The 18,688-nt window shown below is 46.2% G+C and overlaps 1 protein-coding gene across 2 annotated transcripts in view; it reads left to right on the top strand.

Moving 5' to 3' along the window:
• Positions 1 to 18,688, top strand: part of SLC44A1 (solute carrier family 44 member 1) — a 117,392-nt gene that overhangs the window by 15,181 nt on the left and 83,523 nt on the right. For both annotated transcript variants that reach the window (XM_087716221.1, XM_087716220.1), the window contains exon 2: positions 17,959 to 18,048. In XM_087716221.1, the coding sequence (XP_087572347.1) occupies positions 17,959 to 18,048 (90 nt within the window). The remainder of the gene's footprint in view (positions 1 to 17,958; positions 18,049 to 18,688) is intronic.

Here is an 18,688-nt window from a genome sequence, read left to right as displayed (position 1 = left end):
TCAATGTTAGAAAAAACTATATGGAACCAATTACCCAGTGGTGGACTGCCCTTCTTTGAATGAATTGATATCGACCTAGACATTCCTCTGTCTTTTATGCTTTAATTTGGATTCCTCCACTAAGTAGGACACTAAGTGAACTAAATAGCCTTTTGGCTATTTACACTGTGTGACTCTAAATATAGATGTTTCCCTGGCCTCTCATGTCTGACTCTAGGGTGCGGTGCTTACTTCTGTTTCTTGACTGATGGAGCTAGCATTGTCCAAAGACATTTTCTCTGCTCATGTGGCCAGTTCGCCCAAACCGGTAGTAAAAAACCTGCTTTAAAAAGTTTTTTTTTTTAAAAAAAAAGTTCCAACGATCGCATGGCACAGCTGATTGTCACACAACTGCTCATCGGAACTTTTTTTTTACTTTTTAAAGTATTTTTTAACTACCGGTTCGCAAGTGAATCAGTAGCAGATATTATTATTATTATTATTATTATACAATTGTATCACAGCGGCCAGTTGTTTCGCCGGATTTGGCATTGGTTACTAGTCGGGCCCCACCCAGGGGCCTAGGATGTCGTAACGTATTTTCGTAATATGCGTGCAGATCCAAGCAGTGCGGCTTTTTGCATTTGACTGATGGTGATTTTGTCAATTTTTAACTGTTTTAAATGTAATTCCAGTGCTTTTGGAATAGCACCCAGTGTGCCAATTACCACTGGAATTATCACTGCTGGTTTGTGCCATAGTCGTTGAATTTCGATTTTTAAGTCCTGGTATCTTGCGATTTTTTTCATGTTCCTTCTCGGCGACCCTGCTATCACCTGGTATTGCGATGTCTATGATTGTGACCTTATTTTTCTCAACCAGTGTGATGTCTGGTGTATTATGTGCCAGTATTTTGTCGGTTTGTATACGGAAATCCCACAAGATCTTGACCATCTGATTTTCGGTGACTTTTCCAGGCTGATGTTCCCACCAGTTTGTTGCTGTTTTAATATTATAATTTTTGCACAAATTCCAATGGATTATTTGTGCTACTGAATTGTGCCACAATTTATAATTAGTCTGCGCGATTTTTTTACAGCAGCTGAGTATGTGATCAACAGTTTCATCAGCTTCTTTGCAAAGTCTGCATTTGGCATCATCAGAGGATTTTTCGATTTTGGCCTTAATGGCATTTGTGCGGATAGCTTGTTCTTGCGCAGCCAGGATTAGTGACTCTGTTTCTTTCTTTAATGTACCTGTTGTTAACCATAACCAAGTTTGTTCACCGTCCACTTTATCTTTTATTTTTTCCGGAAATTGGCCATGCAGTGCTTTGTTCTGCCAACTCTCCATTCTTAATTTTATCACATCTTTTCTATATTCTTGTTTCGTCTGTTGGGCCTTCAGTAGATTTTTGTTCTTTACTTCGATTAATAGATGTTCTTGACTTTCTTTTAAATAATCAGCCAGTGCATGTTTTTCTTCTTCAACTGCTTGCTTCACTTGTAATAATCCTCTGCCACCTGATACAGTCTATCAGTATCACCACGTGGATGTAAACTGTAGTGCATTGTCATTAGTTTCCTGGTTTTTCGGTCCAAAAGGTCCAAATCAGCTTGTGTCCAGTTAACTATACCAGCTGTGTATCTTATAACTGGTATTGCCCAGGTATTTATGGCCTTGATTGTATTTCCACCATTCAATTTAGATTTCAAAATTTTCCTAACTCTGTTGGTGTACTCTCGCCTGACAATAGTTTTTACTTCTCCATGCTTGATGTTATCCAACTGCAGAATGCCTAAGTATTTGTAGGCTTCATTTTCTTTGCATTTAATTAATTGGCCATTGGGCATTTCAATTCCCTCACATGCAGTGATTTTGCCCCTTTTTATGGATACAGTGGCGCATTTTTCCATGCCAAACTGCATTGAAATATCGGTGCTGAATACTCGGACTGTGTTTGTCAATGATTGGATTTCTATTTCTGACTTTCCATAGAGTTTCAAATCATCCATATATAGTAAATGCGAAATCTTTTCAGCTTCTTTGGCTGTTTGGTAGCCTAATTTCATTTTTTTTAAGATTACTGATAGTGGGATCATTGCGATGATGAAGAGAGGAGGTGAAAGTGAATCACCCTGGAAAATTCCTCTCTTGATATTAACCATTCCGTAGATCTCATTCCCTACTGCCAACTCAGTTCTCCATTGTTTCATTGCCTTTTCAGTAAAGGATGTAATATTTTTGCTAATGCCAGTTGTCTCTAAGCATTTTATGATCCAACTATGTGGCAGTGAGTCAAATGCTTTTTTGTAATCAATCCAGACCATATTCAAGTTCGTTTTTCTGTTCTTACAATTTTCTAATATCATTTTATCAATTAGAAGTTACCTCCCTGCTGGTCGAAATCAGCCAGGAGGGGCACGGGTCCAGTAAACAGGTGAAGGCACTCATTGCTCCCATGGCCTTGTCCACTTCCTCAGGGGTGACAAGCTCGAACTCAATCCAGGAAATCTGATCAAGACTCTCCCTCGGCATCTCCACTGGTACTGCCCAAGTGCAGTCCAGGTCTGCCCGAATCTGAGTGATTTTGTCCGACAGAAACTGAGCGAACTCCTCAGCCCTTCCCTGTAAGGGTTCCCCCGCATCCTCACCTTTCAGGAGGGAGCGGGTTACCCTAAACAGGGCGGCTGGGTGAGATTCTGCGGATGCAATAAGAGCAGAAAAATGTGCACATTCTCCTGCACACCGCTTGGAGAGTCCAAGCAATGGGTTATTTCAATCTGGTTGCCCTGGAACTGAGGAAAGACTTTTCCTTGGCCACGCCTCCAGAAATTTTCCTCAGTTTGGCCCGTTTGGAAGCTGTTTTTGGGAGCTCCAGCTGAAATACTTCTTTGCTTGGACTCTCTTTTATTCTTCCTGACTTTTCCTACTGAGAATATTTCCCCTTGGGCAATCCTAGATTCTATTCTAATCTACTAACATTTACATTTGTCTTCAAGCCTCCAGGAGGCAGGAGGTAAGCGTTTTGGCTGGGGGAAGGGCCTCCTTCTTCGATCTCCTCAGGCCGATCTCGGAGGCTTGCTGCGCCTTTAAAACGGTGCGGCGGCAGGAAGGCTCTAGGAGCCAGCATCTCCCTCGTGGTCCCTCTATTTGTTATGTTCTTGCGAGTTTTTTCGCTTTTCAAGCCCATCGACTGTAGTAACTGACGCGGAGGCGCGCCTGACCGCCTGAAGGCTAGGCTAATTTCCTCATGGCGCGGCGGCCATTTTAGGCGCAAATCGCGCCATTTAGGCCCAGCTGCAGGCCGCGCAGCCACGCTACAGCAGGGACCGCTGAGAGGCAGTAGGCCAGCAAGGGGGGGGGGTGCCCTCTGGCCTTTGCCTCTCCTCTGTCAATGTGGCATTTTTCGCTGTTCTCGTGCGAGCGGAGCTGGGGCCTTGGTCTAGGCAAAGGCAATCGCCCCGGCCTTGGGAGGCCTACTGCAATCCGAGCCTTCCTTAAAGGCCTAGGCCTCCCTTCATCCCTGCTAGGCCAGTCTATCACTGACTACAGGCCCAATAACAAGGAAACCTCCAGTTCAGGCCCCTAACTGACTCTGTTAATTATTGTATTATGCCTTGCATTTACTGTGTCCTGCTTAATGACATCCTCTCTCTTTGTCCTTTATTGCAGAGCAGCCTACAACCTACTGCAGCTCTTCCTTATTTGTACTGCGCTTGCTTGCTTGTGCAGTCTTGTCATGGAAAAAGTGGGACCTCTGTCCAGTAGACCGGGACCCTCCCAGGGCCTGGATCAGGTTCCTTCTCTATCTTTGGGTGGGGGGGCTAGTGGAGACAGGGCTCCCTCCCAGACCCCTCCCCTCAGGGCTCCATGTGGTGTTGAATTCAGGGCTGCCACAAGGCGCCAACGGGCGCTTGACAAGCAATTTGAAAAGGCCCGTTGCCAGGCAGCTAAGGAGGCTCCCTCCGGGGATTCCTTTGTTCTGCCACTCCCAAGAAGGGATTTGACAGCAATTATGACAGAAGAAGTTGACTCTCAAAATCTGTCCCCAGACCGATCATTTTCTGAGCCCCCTTCCCCGGCCAATTCTTGGTTTCCCGAACAGGAACCAGCCCCGGAGATGTCCCCAGGGGTGGGTCTCTGGAGGATACCCCTTCCCAGGGGGAGGGGCCTACTGATGCCGACCCGGACTCGGACCAAGATCCCGAGCTTTCTCCCAGAATGCAGGCGACAGTGGAGCGCGCCATAGCAAAGGGCATAGCAGACGCCATGCGGGCGCCTGATAAGCAAGCGGCCCCTTCGGTTCCCCCGGCTCAGGGTGGTCCTCCTCCGGCCAAGCGGGTGCGTCATCCATCCTTGGAATCCTCCGTTGTTAGCGAGACCTCGGCCTTGGAGGCAGCGGATTCTATAGAGCAGGGTCTGTCCGAGGATGAGGACCTCTCCCTGGACGCTCCTTCTTTCTCTGGTCTATTCAAGCCCAGCTTGTTTAAGTCGGTCCTCCGCAAGGTGAAGGCCACCACGATGATAGGCATTAAGCCAAAGCCCACTCAACCGCAGACTGATTCGACCCCAGTAAACCCAAAAGCAGTCATGTTTGACGCCCCAACTTCCCAGCAAGAGTTGGTTCCGGTTCCGGGCTTGTTCCTGGACCTTATCCAGCGTCAGTGGGTCCAGCCAGCCACCTTGTCCTCTCCTAGCGGAGTGGACAAGAAACTGTATACCATGGAGCCTGTCCTGGAGGATCTCTTAGCTCTCCCGGCCGTAGATCCACCCATTATGGCCCTTACTTCTAATGCCTCCCTGCCTGCGGACCTGTCTGAAGGCCTCAAGGTGGAGGACAGGAAGTCCGAGAAAGTCTGTCACAAGACTCACCTGGCGGCAGCCTGGGCCATTAGGGCCTCATCTTCCGCCTCTTTCTTTAGTAGGGCCGCTGTAATCTGGTCGCATGACATCTTAAATAAGATTCCCGCAGGGGACGCCTGGCTCTATCAGGACGTGACCAAGCTCATCGCAGCGTTGCAATACGCTGCTGACGCGGCCCTCAATGCCACCAAATTCGCCTCTAGGGCTCTAGCCGCGAATGTCACCTCCCACCGTCTGCTCTGGCTCCGACATTGGCAAGCGGACTAGAAGCACAAATGGAAATTGGCTTCTGCCCCCTTCAAGTGGTCTAAATTATTTGGTGAGGTTTTGGATTCTTTCCTTATTGAATCGAAGGACAAAAGGAAGGTCCTTCCCTCAACGTCTAAGAAACAGGACCGCAATATAGCAATAGCAATATAGCAATATAGCAGTAGACTTATATACCGCTTCATAGGCCTTTCAGGCCTCTCTAAGCGGTTTACAGAGAGTCAGCATATTGCCCCCAACAATCTGGGTCCTCAAGTCCACGCCCTATGCGAGGCGGAGTCCTTTTGGCCCTCAGAGCCATCCACATCTACCTCCTTCTACCCCTCTAACAGAGCAGCTGGGCAGCAGGGGGAGAGGGCTCAGGACAGGTCTTCCTTTCGAGACAGAGGAAGACAGCAGTTTGGCTTCCGCAAATTCAATCGTGGAGGCGCCTCCAACAGGCCCTTCCAGAAGTCCAAGTGACTCCCCGAGCTCATCACCCATCGGGGGTCGACTGCAGCTGTTCGCCTCCCACTGGGCCCAGACGGCTTACGATGCCTGGGTCCTACAGGTAGTCAGCGAAGGTCTATCCCTAGAGTTCCTGTCCCCCCCTCACAGGAACTTTATCAGGTGCCCCACTCCCTCATGTCCCACCAAGAGGGAGCAGATGAACCAGGAGGTTCTCCACCTCCTGGAGATCAATGCCATAGAGCAGGTGCCCAGGAAGGGAGCGGTTTCTACTCCATTCTCTTCCTGGTCCCAAAGAACTCGGGGGGGTGGAGGGCCATCTTGGACCTCAAGAACCTCAACAGGTATATCGCCTACCGGAGGTTCAAGATGCAGTCCCTCCAGTCCATCTTGGCGGGGATCTGCCAGGGAGACCTCCTCACCTCCATCGATCTGCAGGAGGCTTACCTACACATCCCCATTCACCCCCGACATCGGAAGTTCCTGCGCTTCTTTTATGCAGGCTGCCACTTCCAGTACAGGGCCCTTCCATTCGGCCTGTCCTCGGCCCCCAGGACCTTCACCAAGGTTCTGGCGGTAGTGGCGGCCCATCTCCGCCGCAGGCCCATAAGGCTCCAATGCTACCTGGACGACATCATCATCCAGTCGTCGTCCAGGCGGCAGGCCTTGCGGGACCTCCAGATCGTCATGAGGACCCTCAGGCACCACGGGTTCTCCCTGAATCTCAAAAAAAGTCACCTTACCCCCACCATCAAGATCAATCACTTGGGGGCGGTGATAGACACCATATCCTGCAGGGTGTTCCTCTCCCAAGACAGGTTAGAGGCCCTCAGGTCCATGACTCACTCAGTACTGCAAGCAAGGCAGGTTCCGATTGTCCTCCTCTCACAACTGTTGGGGAAGATGATCTCCTGCCTGTCGATTGTCCCCTGGGCACTTCTCCACTCCAGAGCCCTGCAGTGGCTGCTCCTACCTCATCAGAGAGCCAACAGGAGCAACTCGCCAAGGCTGATTCCAGTACCTCCGTCAGTCAAGAAGTCCCTCAGGTGGACATCTCCAGCTCTGACCAAGGGACACCTGTTCAAGGAGCCCGACCAACTGGTCATCACCACCGACGCCAGTCTCGCAGGTTGGGGAGAGCACATGGATCATCTCGTGGTCCAAGGCAGGTGGTCCCCGGCGGAGTCGCGTTGAAGCATCAATCTTCTGGAGCTGCGAGCTGCGAGGTTGGCCCGCCGTCATTTCCATCGTCACATACATCGCTGTCATGTCCTATTGATGATGGACAACATCGCCACGAAGGGGCACATCAACCGCCAGGGCAGCACCAAGTCCAAAAGATGATGGCGGGGGCGGAAGCCTTGGGACTCTGGGCGGAGCGGCACCTGGAGTCGATCCGCTCCGACCACATCTCCGGTGTGGACAATACCCAGGCGGACTGGCTGAGCAGGACCACCATCGACTCCGCGGAATGGCGGCTGGATCCTGCTCTGTTTCATCAACTGTCCCGCAGGCTCGGTTTCCCACAGGTCAACATGTTTGTGATGGAAGCCAACGCACACCTTCCGCGCTTCTTCTCCCGCTTCCACTGTCCGGGAGCGGAGGGAACGGATGCTCTTCGCTGCAGCTGGCCTCCTCTATGCGTTTCCTCCGCTTCTACTCCTTCCCCGTCGTCTAATCAAGATCATAGAAGAGAGGGCGGAAGTGCTACTCGTGGCGCCCCATTGGCCCCCGGAGGTCGTGGTTCACCGACTTAGTCAGCCTGTCGGTGTCCCCACCGTGGCAGATTCCCCTGGACTCGGTCTCCCTCAGCCAAGGGGCCATTGTCCATCCGGAACCCCAGTGGCTACAGCTGGCCGTCTGGCACTTGAGGGGGACCTGCTAAGGGCTGAGGGTCTGTCAGAGGACGTCAGCAACACAATACAAGCAGCTCGGCGTCCGTTGACGACTAGGATCTACGATTCCACCTGGGCTACCTTCGCCCAGTGGTGTGAAGACTCAGGACTCGACCCTGTCACTGCTCCAGTGGCTAGGGTACTGGACTTTCTACAAGGGGGCCTTGGGAGGGGTATCGCTCCGGCCACGCTTCGTCGCCAGGTGGCGGCTTTGTCCACCGTTTGGGCCAGCGACCCTTCACTTCCTCTTAGCAGGGTTCCTAGGGTGTGCTGCTTCCTCAAGGGCGCCTCTAACCTCCGGCCCCCCACGGTCCACCGTTACCCAACATGGCAACTTTCTGTGGTGCTGCAAGCCCTTACGGGTCCACCATTTGAGCCTCTCCAGATGGCTTCTCTAAAGACTTCCTTTCTTATGGCCATCACCTCCGCCCGTCGGATCTCGGAGTTGGCGGCCCTGTCGATTCGCCAGGACTTATGCGTCATCCATTCCAACAGGGTTGTTTTGCGGCTTGATCCAACCTTCCTCACCAAGGTCAACTCCTGGTATCACAGGGCGCAGGAGGTTGTCTTACCAAACTTTTGCCCGCGTCCTTTCCATCCGAGCGAACGCAAGTGGCACAAGCTTGACGTGCAACGGGCTCTGAAGATCTACGTCCATCGCACCTCCGACATCCGGAAATCCGAGGCCCTCTTCATCTCCTTCCAGCCCGGATCTCTAGGAAAGAAGGTCTCTTCTTCTACGATTGGCAGATGGCTCAGAGCCTGTATTGCATCTGCGTACGAGCTACAGTCGAGAGCGGTGCCTCTTCGTATAACGGCTCACTTGACGCGCATTGCGGCGACCTCTACGGCCTGGGCCACGCAAGCCCAGGCCGATCGAGGAAATCTGTAGAGCAGCCACGTGGTCTACGCCATCTCCATTCGTTAGACACTATAAGCTGGACACGTTTGCCTCAGCTGAGGCGGCCTTTGGCAGGCGGGTGCTGCAGGCAGTGACTTCTGTCGTACCCCGTGACTCTGATTCCGCCCGCCCAGTTGGACATTAACTTGGGTATGTCCCATTGCTTGGACTCTCCAAGCGGTATGCAGGAGAACGACTATTGGTCTTACCTGAAGGGTCCTTCTCTGTACACCGCGGGAGAGTCCAACCCACCCTGGTCTGTCCGGGGATACGGGTTCGTCGTGTCAACACGGTTCCATTCTACGGTCGTCTTCAGCTGCATCTCCACGGCCAAAGTGTCTCAAATTTCTGGGGATTAGGCACGCCTGGAGGCGTGGCCAAGGAAAAGTCTTTCCTCAGTTCCAGGGCAACCAGACTGAAATAACCCATTGCTTGGACTGTCCCGCGGTGTGCAGAGAAGGACCCTTCAGGTAAGACCAATGGTCGTTTTGCCGCCCGTATCGCCACTAAATAAGTCCTAATAAAGGCTCTTAATAGTGTTCGGTCGGATTCGGAGTTACTAGCCCTCCAGCATCGCTCTAGGCGTCTCTTTTGGCACTTCATCTCCCGGAGATCCTCGGTAAACCAAGGTGCCCTCCTGGATCCACTGCTGCAGAGAGGCCGCAAAGGCGCAATCCAATCCAGCACCTCAGTCGCCGCAGCATTCCAGGCAGCGACTAAGGACTCTGTCGGATTGTCGGCAAGGGAGTCAGGTATCTCTCCAAGCTCCTTCTGAAATCCCAACGGGTCCATCAGGCGCCTGGGGCGGAACCACTTAATCGACTCCACCTCCCTGCAATGGGGGAGTAGCTTCCCAAAGTCAAGCCTCAGCAAGGAGTGATCTGACCATGACAAGGGCGAGATCTCTATTCCCCTTAATTCAAGATCACATCTCCACTGCCGCGAGAGAAATACAAAGTCGAGCGTGTGTCCCGCTCTATGAGTCGGACCCTGAACTACTTTGGTCAAGTCCATAGTTGTCATGGAAGCCATGAACTCCTGAGCCCCGTCAGAGTGTTCGCCCAGAGATGGCAGGTTAAAGTCCCCCAGTACCATTAGTCTGGGGAACTCCACCGCCAACCCGGCTACTGTCTCTAGGAGCGCAGGCAGGGCTGTTGTGATGCAGCTCAGAGGTATGTACGTCAATAACAAGCCCAATTGAACTCTAGGTCCAACTTCAAGAGAAGAGACTCACACCCCGTGATCTCTGGAGCAGGGATCCTGCGAGGAACTAATGACTTTCGGATAATAACTGCCACTCCCCCACCTCTTATCTGGTGTCGTGGTTGGTGGAGCACCTGGAACCCTTCTGGGCATATTTCTGAGAGGGGGACTCCTCCCTCATAGCCCAGCCAGGTTTCAGTAATACATGCCAGGTCTGCCCCCTCATCTAATATTAAGTCCCGGATGAGGGGAGTTTTATAAACCACAGACCTGGCATTTAGCAACAGCAACCTGAGACCAGGGCCCTGATTTCCTCTGTCACCAAGTCCTTGAGTTGAACTTGAAGGGCCGGAACAAGGGATCGCTGTGATGTAGCGGTCCCTTCTTCCCCGGTAATGGCTAGCCCTGCAGCTCCCGTCATATCTGCCCCTCCCCGTCATAACCGAGATACTCCGACCCGCCCCCATCTCCGTAGACCCTCCCCCCTCTCCCAGGGCCCCATTCTTCCCGGCAGGCAGCACATACCATTTGTTTTAGGACCCGAGGCAGGTCTGGGCCCCCATCCACTTCTGCTTCTGCAGTCAGTGGAGGGGGCTCCAGGCCGCACTCTCAGTCCTATCATGTTTACTACACAAGCACTCTCCTCATACACACCCCACAATAATCATTAAAAAGTACAACAATATAATAAAATAATAAATTAGTTAATTTAAAAGTGGGTACATTCTTCTTCATTCAGATGTTCACACACACGCTCCACAAACAGGCTAAACACAGATCTTAATTTCGCACAAGCGGTGCGCGCAAGTTCGAATAGCTGGAACTGATAGTGGTTTGGGAGGGAGAGTTCCTCGTTCTCTCTTTCCCTCCTGCGAGGCCCAGAAAAGTGCAAAAAAGGGTCCAAAGTCTGGGTTGGCTGAAGTGGTTGAGGGAGGGGGGTAGGCGCCAGTTGGAAGGGGCGCTGGATCCCCGTCCATGTCTTCTCCGTCTTCCGTCGTCTCCTTCTGTAAGGGGTGTGTAACACGAGGCAAAACGTCGAAGCTGCCGACATGCCAAAAGATTATCATAGTCGTTGCAGCAGTGGTGTAGTCCGAAAGGTAAAACGGAAGAGAAGACGGAAGTGAGTCTCCGGCCGGAGCCAGGAATGGCAGCAGCTGGGGGGGGGGGCGATCGCTCGACCCCCAGGCATACCACCTTTCCAAACTGACGGCGCCGAAGGCAAGATGGTCCAAGAAACAGCGCCATCCGAGGAGGCGCTCCTGGGGCAGCAGCGGACGGCGGCAACCGCAGTAGAAGAGGACAGATGCAGGGTCCCAAAAGCCGTGGTTGAGACAGTCAAAGCGTTGAGCAGTGAGAAGCCCTGCAGCGGTGGTAGCAGGGCAGATAAGAGGCCGCGGCGGGAAAGGCGGAGGGGGGTGCCCGGAACAGCAACGGCGGGGGCAGGCAGAGCCAGCTGCCCAGTCCCCCCAAAGGGGCAGCGGGGAATGCCCAGAAGAAGTGAGAGCAGAGCCAGCTGCTCCAGCGCACGGCAGCCAACACACTTCTTTCAGTCGCCCTCTGGCAAACGCCTCGGATGGCCGGCATGGGGGTGTCGGCGCTGCTGCTGCCGTTCGCCTCCTGTCTTGCGGGCCACGGTGAGTGAAGAGCCAAGCGCGGCGACTGCCAAGCGGCCGGCCAGAGCAGGAGGGGGAGGGACGCCAATGGCCTGCTAACCGCCCAGGCGCTGCCTGTGTCCTCAGGAGGAGAGCGGATTCTCGCCGCACCCACGGATGCCCACTTCCAGGCCCGGCTCTTCCATGACCTGCTTCGCTGGAAACCGGGCCCTAAAGATTTCAGAGCATTTAACCCTTGGGCTCACAGAATGGTGTCACACTCCCACCAAAGTGGTACCTATTGATCTACTCACATTTGGATTCTGTAATTCTATGCAGTGTATGTAGAATTCTTAAAAGGATGGGAGGTTGAGTAGTTATTTGGAGTACCGCCTTTTGCACTGGCAGAACTGTATTCTTCCATCTAAATCCAGTCTCCAGTTCTTCAAAATCACAGGAAAGAAAAAGATAAGTTTATTGTTTTACCAAATTAAAATAAACTGATTTTGCTTTTCAATACTTTGAACATTTATATGTGCTATTTTCTTCCATATTGATATAGTCTTACTTTGTCAAGCCTTCAGCTTGGTGCTTTTAATAGTGAGAACAAAATAATGTGGTTGACTCAACTGTTGTTGAAAAATGGGTGGTATATGTGAGCACATATTTGTGATATGACATAGTATAAAACAAATCAATATAGTACAAATATTTTCCCAGTCTTATTTCAGTAGTTAGTGATATATTCTTAAGTGCAATGTCATACCCACAAATTCTATTTGTTTTCTGGCCATTATCAAATTAATATAGAAAGGTGAGAATTTCTTTAAATAATAGGAAGACTGGAAATGCTATCTTATTTAATTCTTTTCCAAGGAAAGTAATTTTTCTAAGGCAAGTAATCACAGTAAAGAATAAAGTAAGGCAGGGATCATGCAACCTCTCTGTGCAGAATTATACAAGGTTTAATACTGCATGCATCTGATTTGATACAGCAGAGTAATTGATTAGATATAATTGGATATAACAGTCCTTTATGAGTCAGTGAGGTCAGTTAGGTAGTGGATTGTATGATATAATGGGGGCAGTACTAGAAAGACAATGGTTTACTCTACTGAGAGAACAAACCTTCTATGAACCTAATTACTTTCTAGGCTCTAGAGGTTCATTTTAAGAAGTTTATCTTAAACTTTCCTTGGTTTCCAGAGCATATGCCTGCTCCTAATATCTTCTAGGTTTATCATCATTCCTTGGCTTTCTGTCTTTTATGATTGATCTGACAGTTTTATTATTTTTAACTCCCTGGGAAAGTAATTAGGAAAGAGGGATGCTTTCCTTTGTTTTACTTCTTCAAAGAAACGCCATATTTTTTCCTACATAGAACTACAGATTGCCCATTTATCTGTATATAGTATATCTCAAAAATAACAAATATGTGGACTGATTGCACTTAAATTTTCTGTAACTTTTCATTCAGACAGAAATAAGTTTCTATTTAATCTATCTAATCTTGTGCCACACATTTGTGTAGAATCTTTAAATGAAAAAAACTATAGCATAGTCCTCGTCCGTTTTTGTGTTTTCGTTTTAGCCACTTGCTTGCATTATTTGTAGCTAAGTATCTCTTTCTTCCACATTGCTTTTATTTCGTGACTATAAAGCAATCTCTTACTCAGAATATAATTATAGGGTTAAAAACTTCCACTTCCTTTTGGATAAATATGATATTATAATCCTTTGATTGGATGATGTTTTGTGATACAATGTTATATGAATTTGTTTTGTCAATATTTCCCATAGAATAGCACAGCAGAATCTAAAGGTTTTTAATCAAAGGAAAATAATTAAAAATAAAAGTAAAAATATGGTGCCATTCTCTGTATGATGTATTTCAATATGCAGAACTGTCATAACCGTAGGCACCTCAGCTGAAAAGAGAAATAAAACTTTTTATTTTGAACATAGGAATTCATTCCAATTTATTGAAAATTACTAAAAAGTAAAATGGTTGTAAGTCCAGTTGCAGAAACTGCAGTAATTCATATTGAACTTTTGTACCTGGAGAATAGAGAAGTAAAAATGTGTTTGGAATAAAGAAAACTGTCAGACATTTAAGAGCTGTCAGATTTGGAAATTCTTGCAAATAACAAGTTTTAGACCAAAATAAATGGGCCTGTACAAAGAAAATTCTAAACGAAAAACAACGAAGATAGGCATGGTTTTTGTCACATCTGTAATTTTGTCACGTGATCTTAGACAGCAGTGTTTCCAGATAAGTCAAAAAATTCAAGACAGAGGTTGCGGTTGAATGATCAAAGCCCCACTGTTTTTGCACATTCAACTTTGCTTGCATGTAGAAAAGGGCAGAGCTTCAGTCCTGCTGTTGCAGCCGCCATCTTGATTTTTATAACCAACACCTTGTGGATGCTGCTAATGTGAGCATTCTTTTAGCAGTGAAATTTTAATACATTTCATGTCAGGTGCCAGTATTCTAAACAAACAAACAAAATTAGTTAGCTTGAGATTTTTTCTGGTATTTTGCTTTTGTGTTTTCATTTTATATGAATATACTGTTGTGATAAACAGTTTTTTATCACTATTTATACTGTTAATTTGATTAAATTCTCTTACAGGTTTTGGAAATAAAGGCTAAAGTAATCTATTCCTGCATCTCCAATTCACACCGCTTCTTCCATAGAAGGAGTGGGAGGGAGTGTGAAGAAAAAGATAAGGCGATAATAACAAGGGAGCATGAGTGTGAGAGAGAACAATTGTCCTGGGTACAACTGACACTTTCCCCCCACAAATTTATGTACAGATGAATGTGGTCCTTGGGATGAAAGATTAATCAAACAGAAAACATTGAAGAAGCTGCAAGTATAAACGTGCAATAGGTTACTGAGTATATTTGTATCAAATTTAATAAGAAATGTTTTTTGTATTTGACATTTTTAGTAGATAAGACTACATCAGCTTGCATATTTTAGCAACAGCAAATAGTTGCACTATGACAACTAGTTGGGAAAAACTATCATGCTTATTCATGTTTTTATGCAGAGTGGGAAGGCGGAAATCCATTTGGGCTGCAGGCCAGGGTTGTCAGCTGCCGTTTTTATGGTGCTTTAGTAGTAATGGGGCAAAATGAGCTACTGCCAGACTGCAGAACAAGTAATAATAACATTTGGATTAAAACCATGTGATGCTCATAAATGAAATGTTAAAAGTACTTTGGTTTGCATAATTATAAGAGTAAAAGTATCTTACACATTTATCACATATGTGATTTCATTTCTGCTCCTTAGTGACTTAAAGAAAAAGTTGGTTAAATAGATTGGAAGAGCAGTATTATCTATGGGTTTAATCATAAAGATGGCAATGAATATAATATGATATACAACATTGAAATTCTAGGTGAAGATAGTATGAATTGTTTTTATCTGACTTTTTAATTTCCCCCCTCTTTTTTGAACATGCCACTGTCTATTGACTAATCATAATAAAGCTGCTACACTTATTGGACGTAGCACTTAGCCTCTTGGTTTCTTGTCCATTTTTCAACTATTTTTTTAAAAAAATTACCATGATAGTGTTTGCAGTGGAATGCACTATAAAAAAGAAAAGTTTACATACACTATATTGCCAAAAGTATTCTCTCACCCATCCAAATAATCAGAATCAGGTGTTCCAATCACTTCCATGGCCACAGGTGTATAAAATCAAGTACCTAGGCATGCAGACTGTTTTTACAAACATTTGTGAAGGAATGGGTCGCTCTCAGGAGCTCAGTGAATTCCAGCGTGGAACTGTGATAGGATGCCACCTGTGCAACAAATCCAATCGTGAAATTTCCTCACTCCTAAATATTCCACAGTCAACTGTCAGCTGTATTATAAGAACGTGGAAGTGTTTGGGAATGACAGCAACTCAGCCACGAAGTGATAGGCCACGTAAACTGACGGAGCGGGGTAAGCGGATGCTGAGGCGCATAGTGCGAAGAGGTTGCCAACTTTCTGCAGAGTCAATCGCTACAGACCTCCAAACGTCATGTGGCCTTCAGATTAGCTCAAGAACAGTGCGCAGAGAGCTTCATGGAATGAGTTTCCATGGCCGAGCAGCTGCATCCAAGCCATACATCACCAAGTGCAATGCAAAGCGTCGGATGCAGTGTGTAAAGCACACCGCCACTGGACTCTAGAGCAGTGGAGATGCATTCTCTGGAGTGACGAATCACGTTTCTCCATCTGGCAATCTGATGGACAAGTCTGGGTTTGGCGGGTGCCAGGAGAACGGTACTTGTCTGACTGCATTGTGCCAAGTGTAAAGTTTGGTGGAGGGGGGATTATGGTGTGGGGTTATTTTTCAGGAACTGGGCTTGGCCCCTTAGTTCCAGTGAAAGGAACTCTGAATGCTTCATCATACCAAGACATTTTGGACAATTCCATGCTCCCAACTTTGTGGGAACAGTTTGGAGCTGGCCCCTTCCTCTTCCAAGTGCACAAAGCAAGGTCCATAAAAACATGGATGACAGAGTCTGGTGTGGGTGAACTTGACTGGCCTGCACAGAGTCCTGACCTCAATCCAACAGACCACCTTTGGAATGAATTAGAGCGGAGACTGAGAGCCAGGCTTCTCGTCCAACATCAGTGTGTGACCTCACAAATGCGCTTCTGGAAGAATGGTCAAAAATTCCCATAAACACACTCCTGAACTTTGTGGACAGCCTTCCCAGAAGAGTTGAAGCTGTTATAGCTGCAAAGGGTGGACCGACATCATATTGAACCCTATGGATTAGGAATGGGATGTCACTTACAGTAAATTCATATACGAGTAAAGGCAAGTGAGCGAATACTTTTGGCAATATAGTGTATTTATATCAAGAGAGCCAGCTTGGTACAGTGTTTAATGTATCAGGCTAAAGCCTGGGTGACATTTGAGTTCTAGTCTCTCCTTAGGCAGAAAGTCATTTGGGTGACCTTGGGCCAGTGTCACGCACAATCATCCTATGAAGGAGGGAAAAGGTTTTTTTTTTTTTTTCTGGGAGGAAAAACTTTGCCAAATAAACTGCAGGGACTTGTTCAGGCAGTAGCCAAATGTTGAAAATATCTGTTTTTTGGTCCTCCCCATTTAAGACTTAACAATATTAAGATCTTGACATTGAGCAGAACAACAGAGTCTACAATGACAGGGAAGTGATAAAAGACAAGTAAAGAATGCTAACATATTAGAGTCTTAGAGGATCTGCTTCTACAAAAGGAATCTTAATGGGAACTATTTATTTTCCTAATTCTTTCCATGCCAGTATTCAGCCTCATACTGTAAGCTATTTTGTAGCTCATTCTTGTTCTACAAATTTGAACTTGCTGATAACTGTCTTCTTGTGCATGGGTAGGGTCATTTTGCCTAAATAAACAGAACATTGGAAATGGTGAGAACGGTTGGAATTGGAACCATTTCCCTTTGTTAGATTCCATAATGTTCAGATCAGGAATTTTGTGACAAAGTGGATGCTCTTTATTGTCCATACCAGTGGATCATAATGGATATGAATTTTAAGCTTAGTAATACACATTGGTAGCTAAAATCTTTGGTTTACATCACACAGGTAACCCTCAACGTACAACCATAATGGAGCCCAACATTTCTATTATTAAGCAAGACAGTTGTTAAGTGAGTTGTGCTCCATTTTAATAATAATTTTTCCCAAGTTATTAAGCGAATCACTGCAGTTGTTATGTGAGCCATGCAGTTGTTAAGTGAATCTGGCTTCCTCCATTGACTTTCTTGTCAAAAGCCAGCTGGGAAGGTTATAAATAATGGTCACATGACCCCAGGACAGTGCCAAATTTTGAGCACATGGCCATCGGGTTGTCGCAACATTTGTAAGTGTGAAAATTGTCATAAATCACTTTTTTCAGTGCTGTTGTCACTTCAGTCACTAAATGAATGGTTGTAAGTTGAGGACTACTTGTACTCTTCAAAACATCTTGACTTTACTTCATGATTTCACCCCATAGTACTTCTATTACATATGTAAGACAATAGCTGACATAAAAATCTAATTTATTTATAAATAAACCCATCTATTTCTAAATAAATAAAAGTTATGCCCCCCCCCTTCCTCAATACACTTTGTTTACAAACCACTATGACTATATTCATAAATATAGTAAGCTAAAACTCTAATTAGGATTTAGCAGAATGAATGTGCCCCATGCTTCACTGGAGACTTAGTTAATAGGTTGTTACTGGATTTCACCAAGGCCAGTTTTAATAGATGAATCACATGATTTGCATACCATTACATGATTTGGATCAGGTTAGAATAGATTTTAAATACTGATCATCCAATTTCCACTTGGAAAATAGGTTAAAAAAAATTCCTGTGGCATAAATAGACATTGATCACCTCTGATTGAAGAAGAAACAAAAGATAAAGAAGTATGGAGTGGTTGAAATGAATATTCATTCTAATTCATCTGTTGATTGGTTTGCAGATTTTAATGAATTTTTGGGGATTCATCTAGGGTGGTGCAAATGGGATGGTTATCTTTTTGAGACTGAAACCATTTGCATTCATTATTGTATTGTGTATAACAAATAAATAAAAATATAATATCTAAGTACTTTTAATTAATGAAACCTAGCAGAGCTAGAGCCAAAACAGTGGGAAATCTTCAGTAGTCTTATAGTAACCATTTGTATTCCCAGTGGCCAAAGCATTCTATTCATGTTTTGTTCCAGATTTTCATAATCATTGTATTTTCTTCATATTCCTTTTTCTTCCCCTGTCTCAATTCCAAACTTACAGAGTTCCAAACGAGAGTGGAAGCCTCTGGAGGATCGCAGCTGCACAGATATCCCATGGCTTTTGCTGTTCATTCTATTTTGCATTGGCATGGTATGTAACAAAATACATATCTAAAGGAACATTTTTTTCTTCCCACCAGGTACTGGATGATGATTTCACAACTTGTCAGAAGATTCATTTATTTGTATGTATGTGCTGTACTAAGCAGCCAAGTTAAAATACTAAATTGACACTTTTCAGCATATGGGTGAGATTAATATATCTTATCTGTATCTTAGTATTGAGTTTAAGATTTACTTTCTGTAGACCATTTGTCTCTAATTATTTCTGTCCATCCCAGGACCAACAGAGGAGACAGCTTCAGATCACTTTTGTTAAGTGTCATCTTATGCAGAGAATAGCATCCCTTTGTTACTATAACTGCTTTGTGGAACAACATCTCCTCTGAGGTCAACTGGGCCAGTTTTATGAAATACACTACATATTAAAACAACAGAAAAATCACCAACAAAACACTCCTGTGTTTTAGTTTTTGTTGGTGATTTTGCTACTGTTTCAGCACAGTATGTGCACCACTCCAAATCACATGGCTAGCAGGCAGTCTTGCAAAATAAATAACTAAACAAATTAAGAATAAATTGGTAGTCCCAATCTAAATTACTGTAGCATGAGCTAACAGCCCTATTTCTTTCAGATATATTCTGCTGTGTTTTTTATTTGAAAGATCTCA

Source organism: Thamnophis sirtalis, unplaced genomic scaffold, assembly GCF_051295495.1.
Source record: "Thamnophis sirtalis isolate CommonGarterSnake01/CBP01778 unplaced genomic scaffold, rThaSir2_p1.2 scaffold_5, whole genome shotgun sequence".
Classification (NCBI taxonomy): domain Eukaryota; kingdom Metazoa; phylum Chordata; class Lepidosauria; order Squamata; family Natricidae; genus Thamnophis; species Thamnophis sirtalis.
The sequence above is the reverse complement of the archived record's forward strand: the minus strand, read 5'-3'. Positions and strand labels throughout refer to the sequence as shown.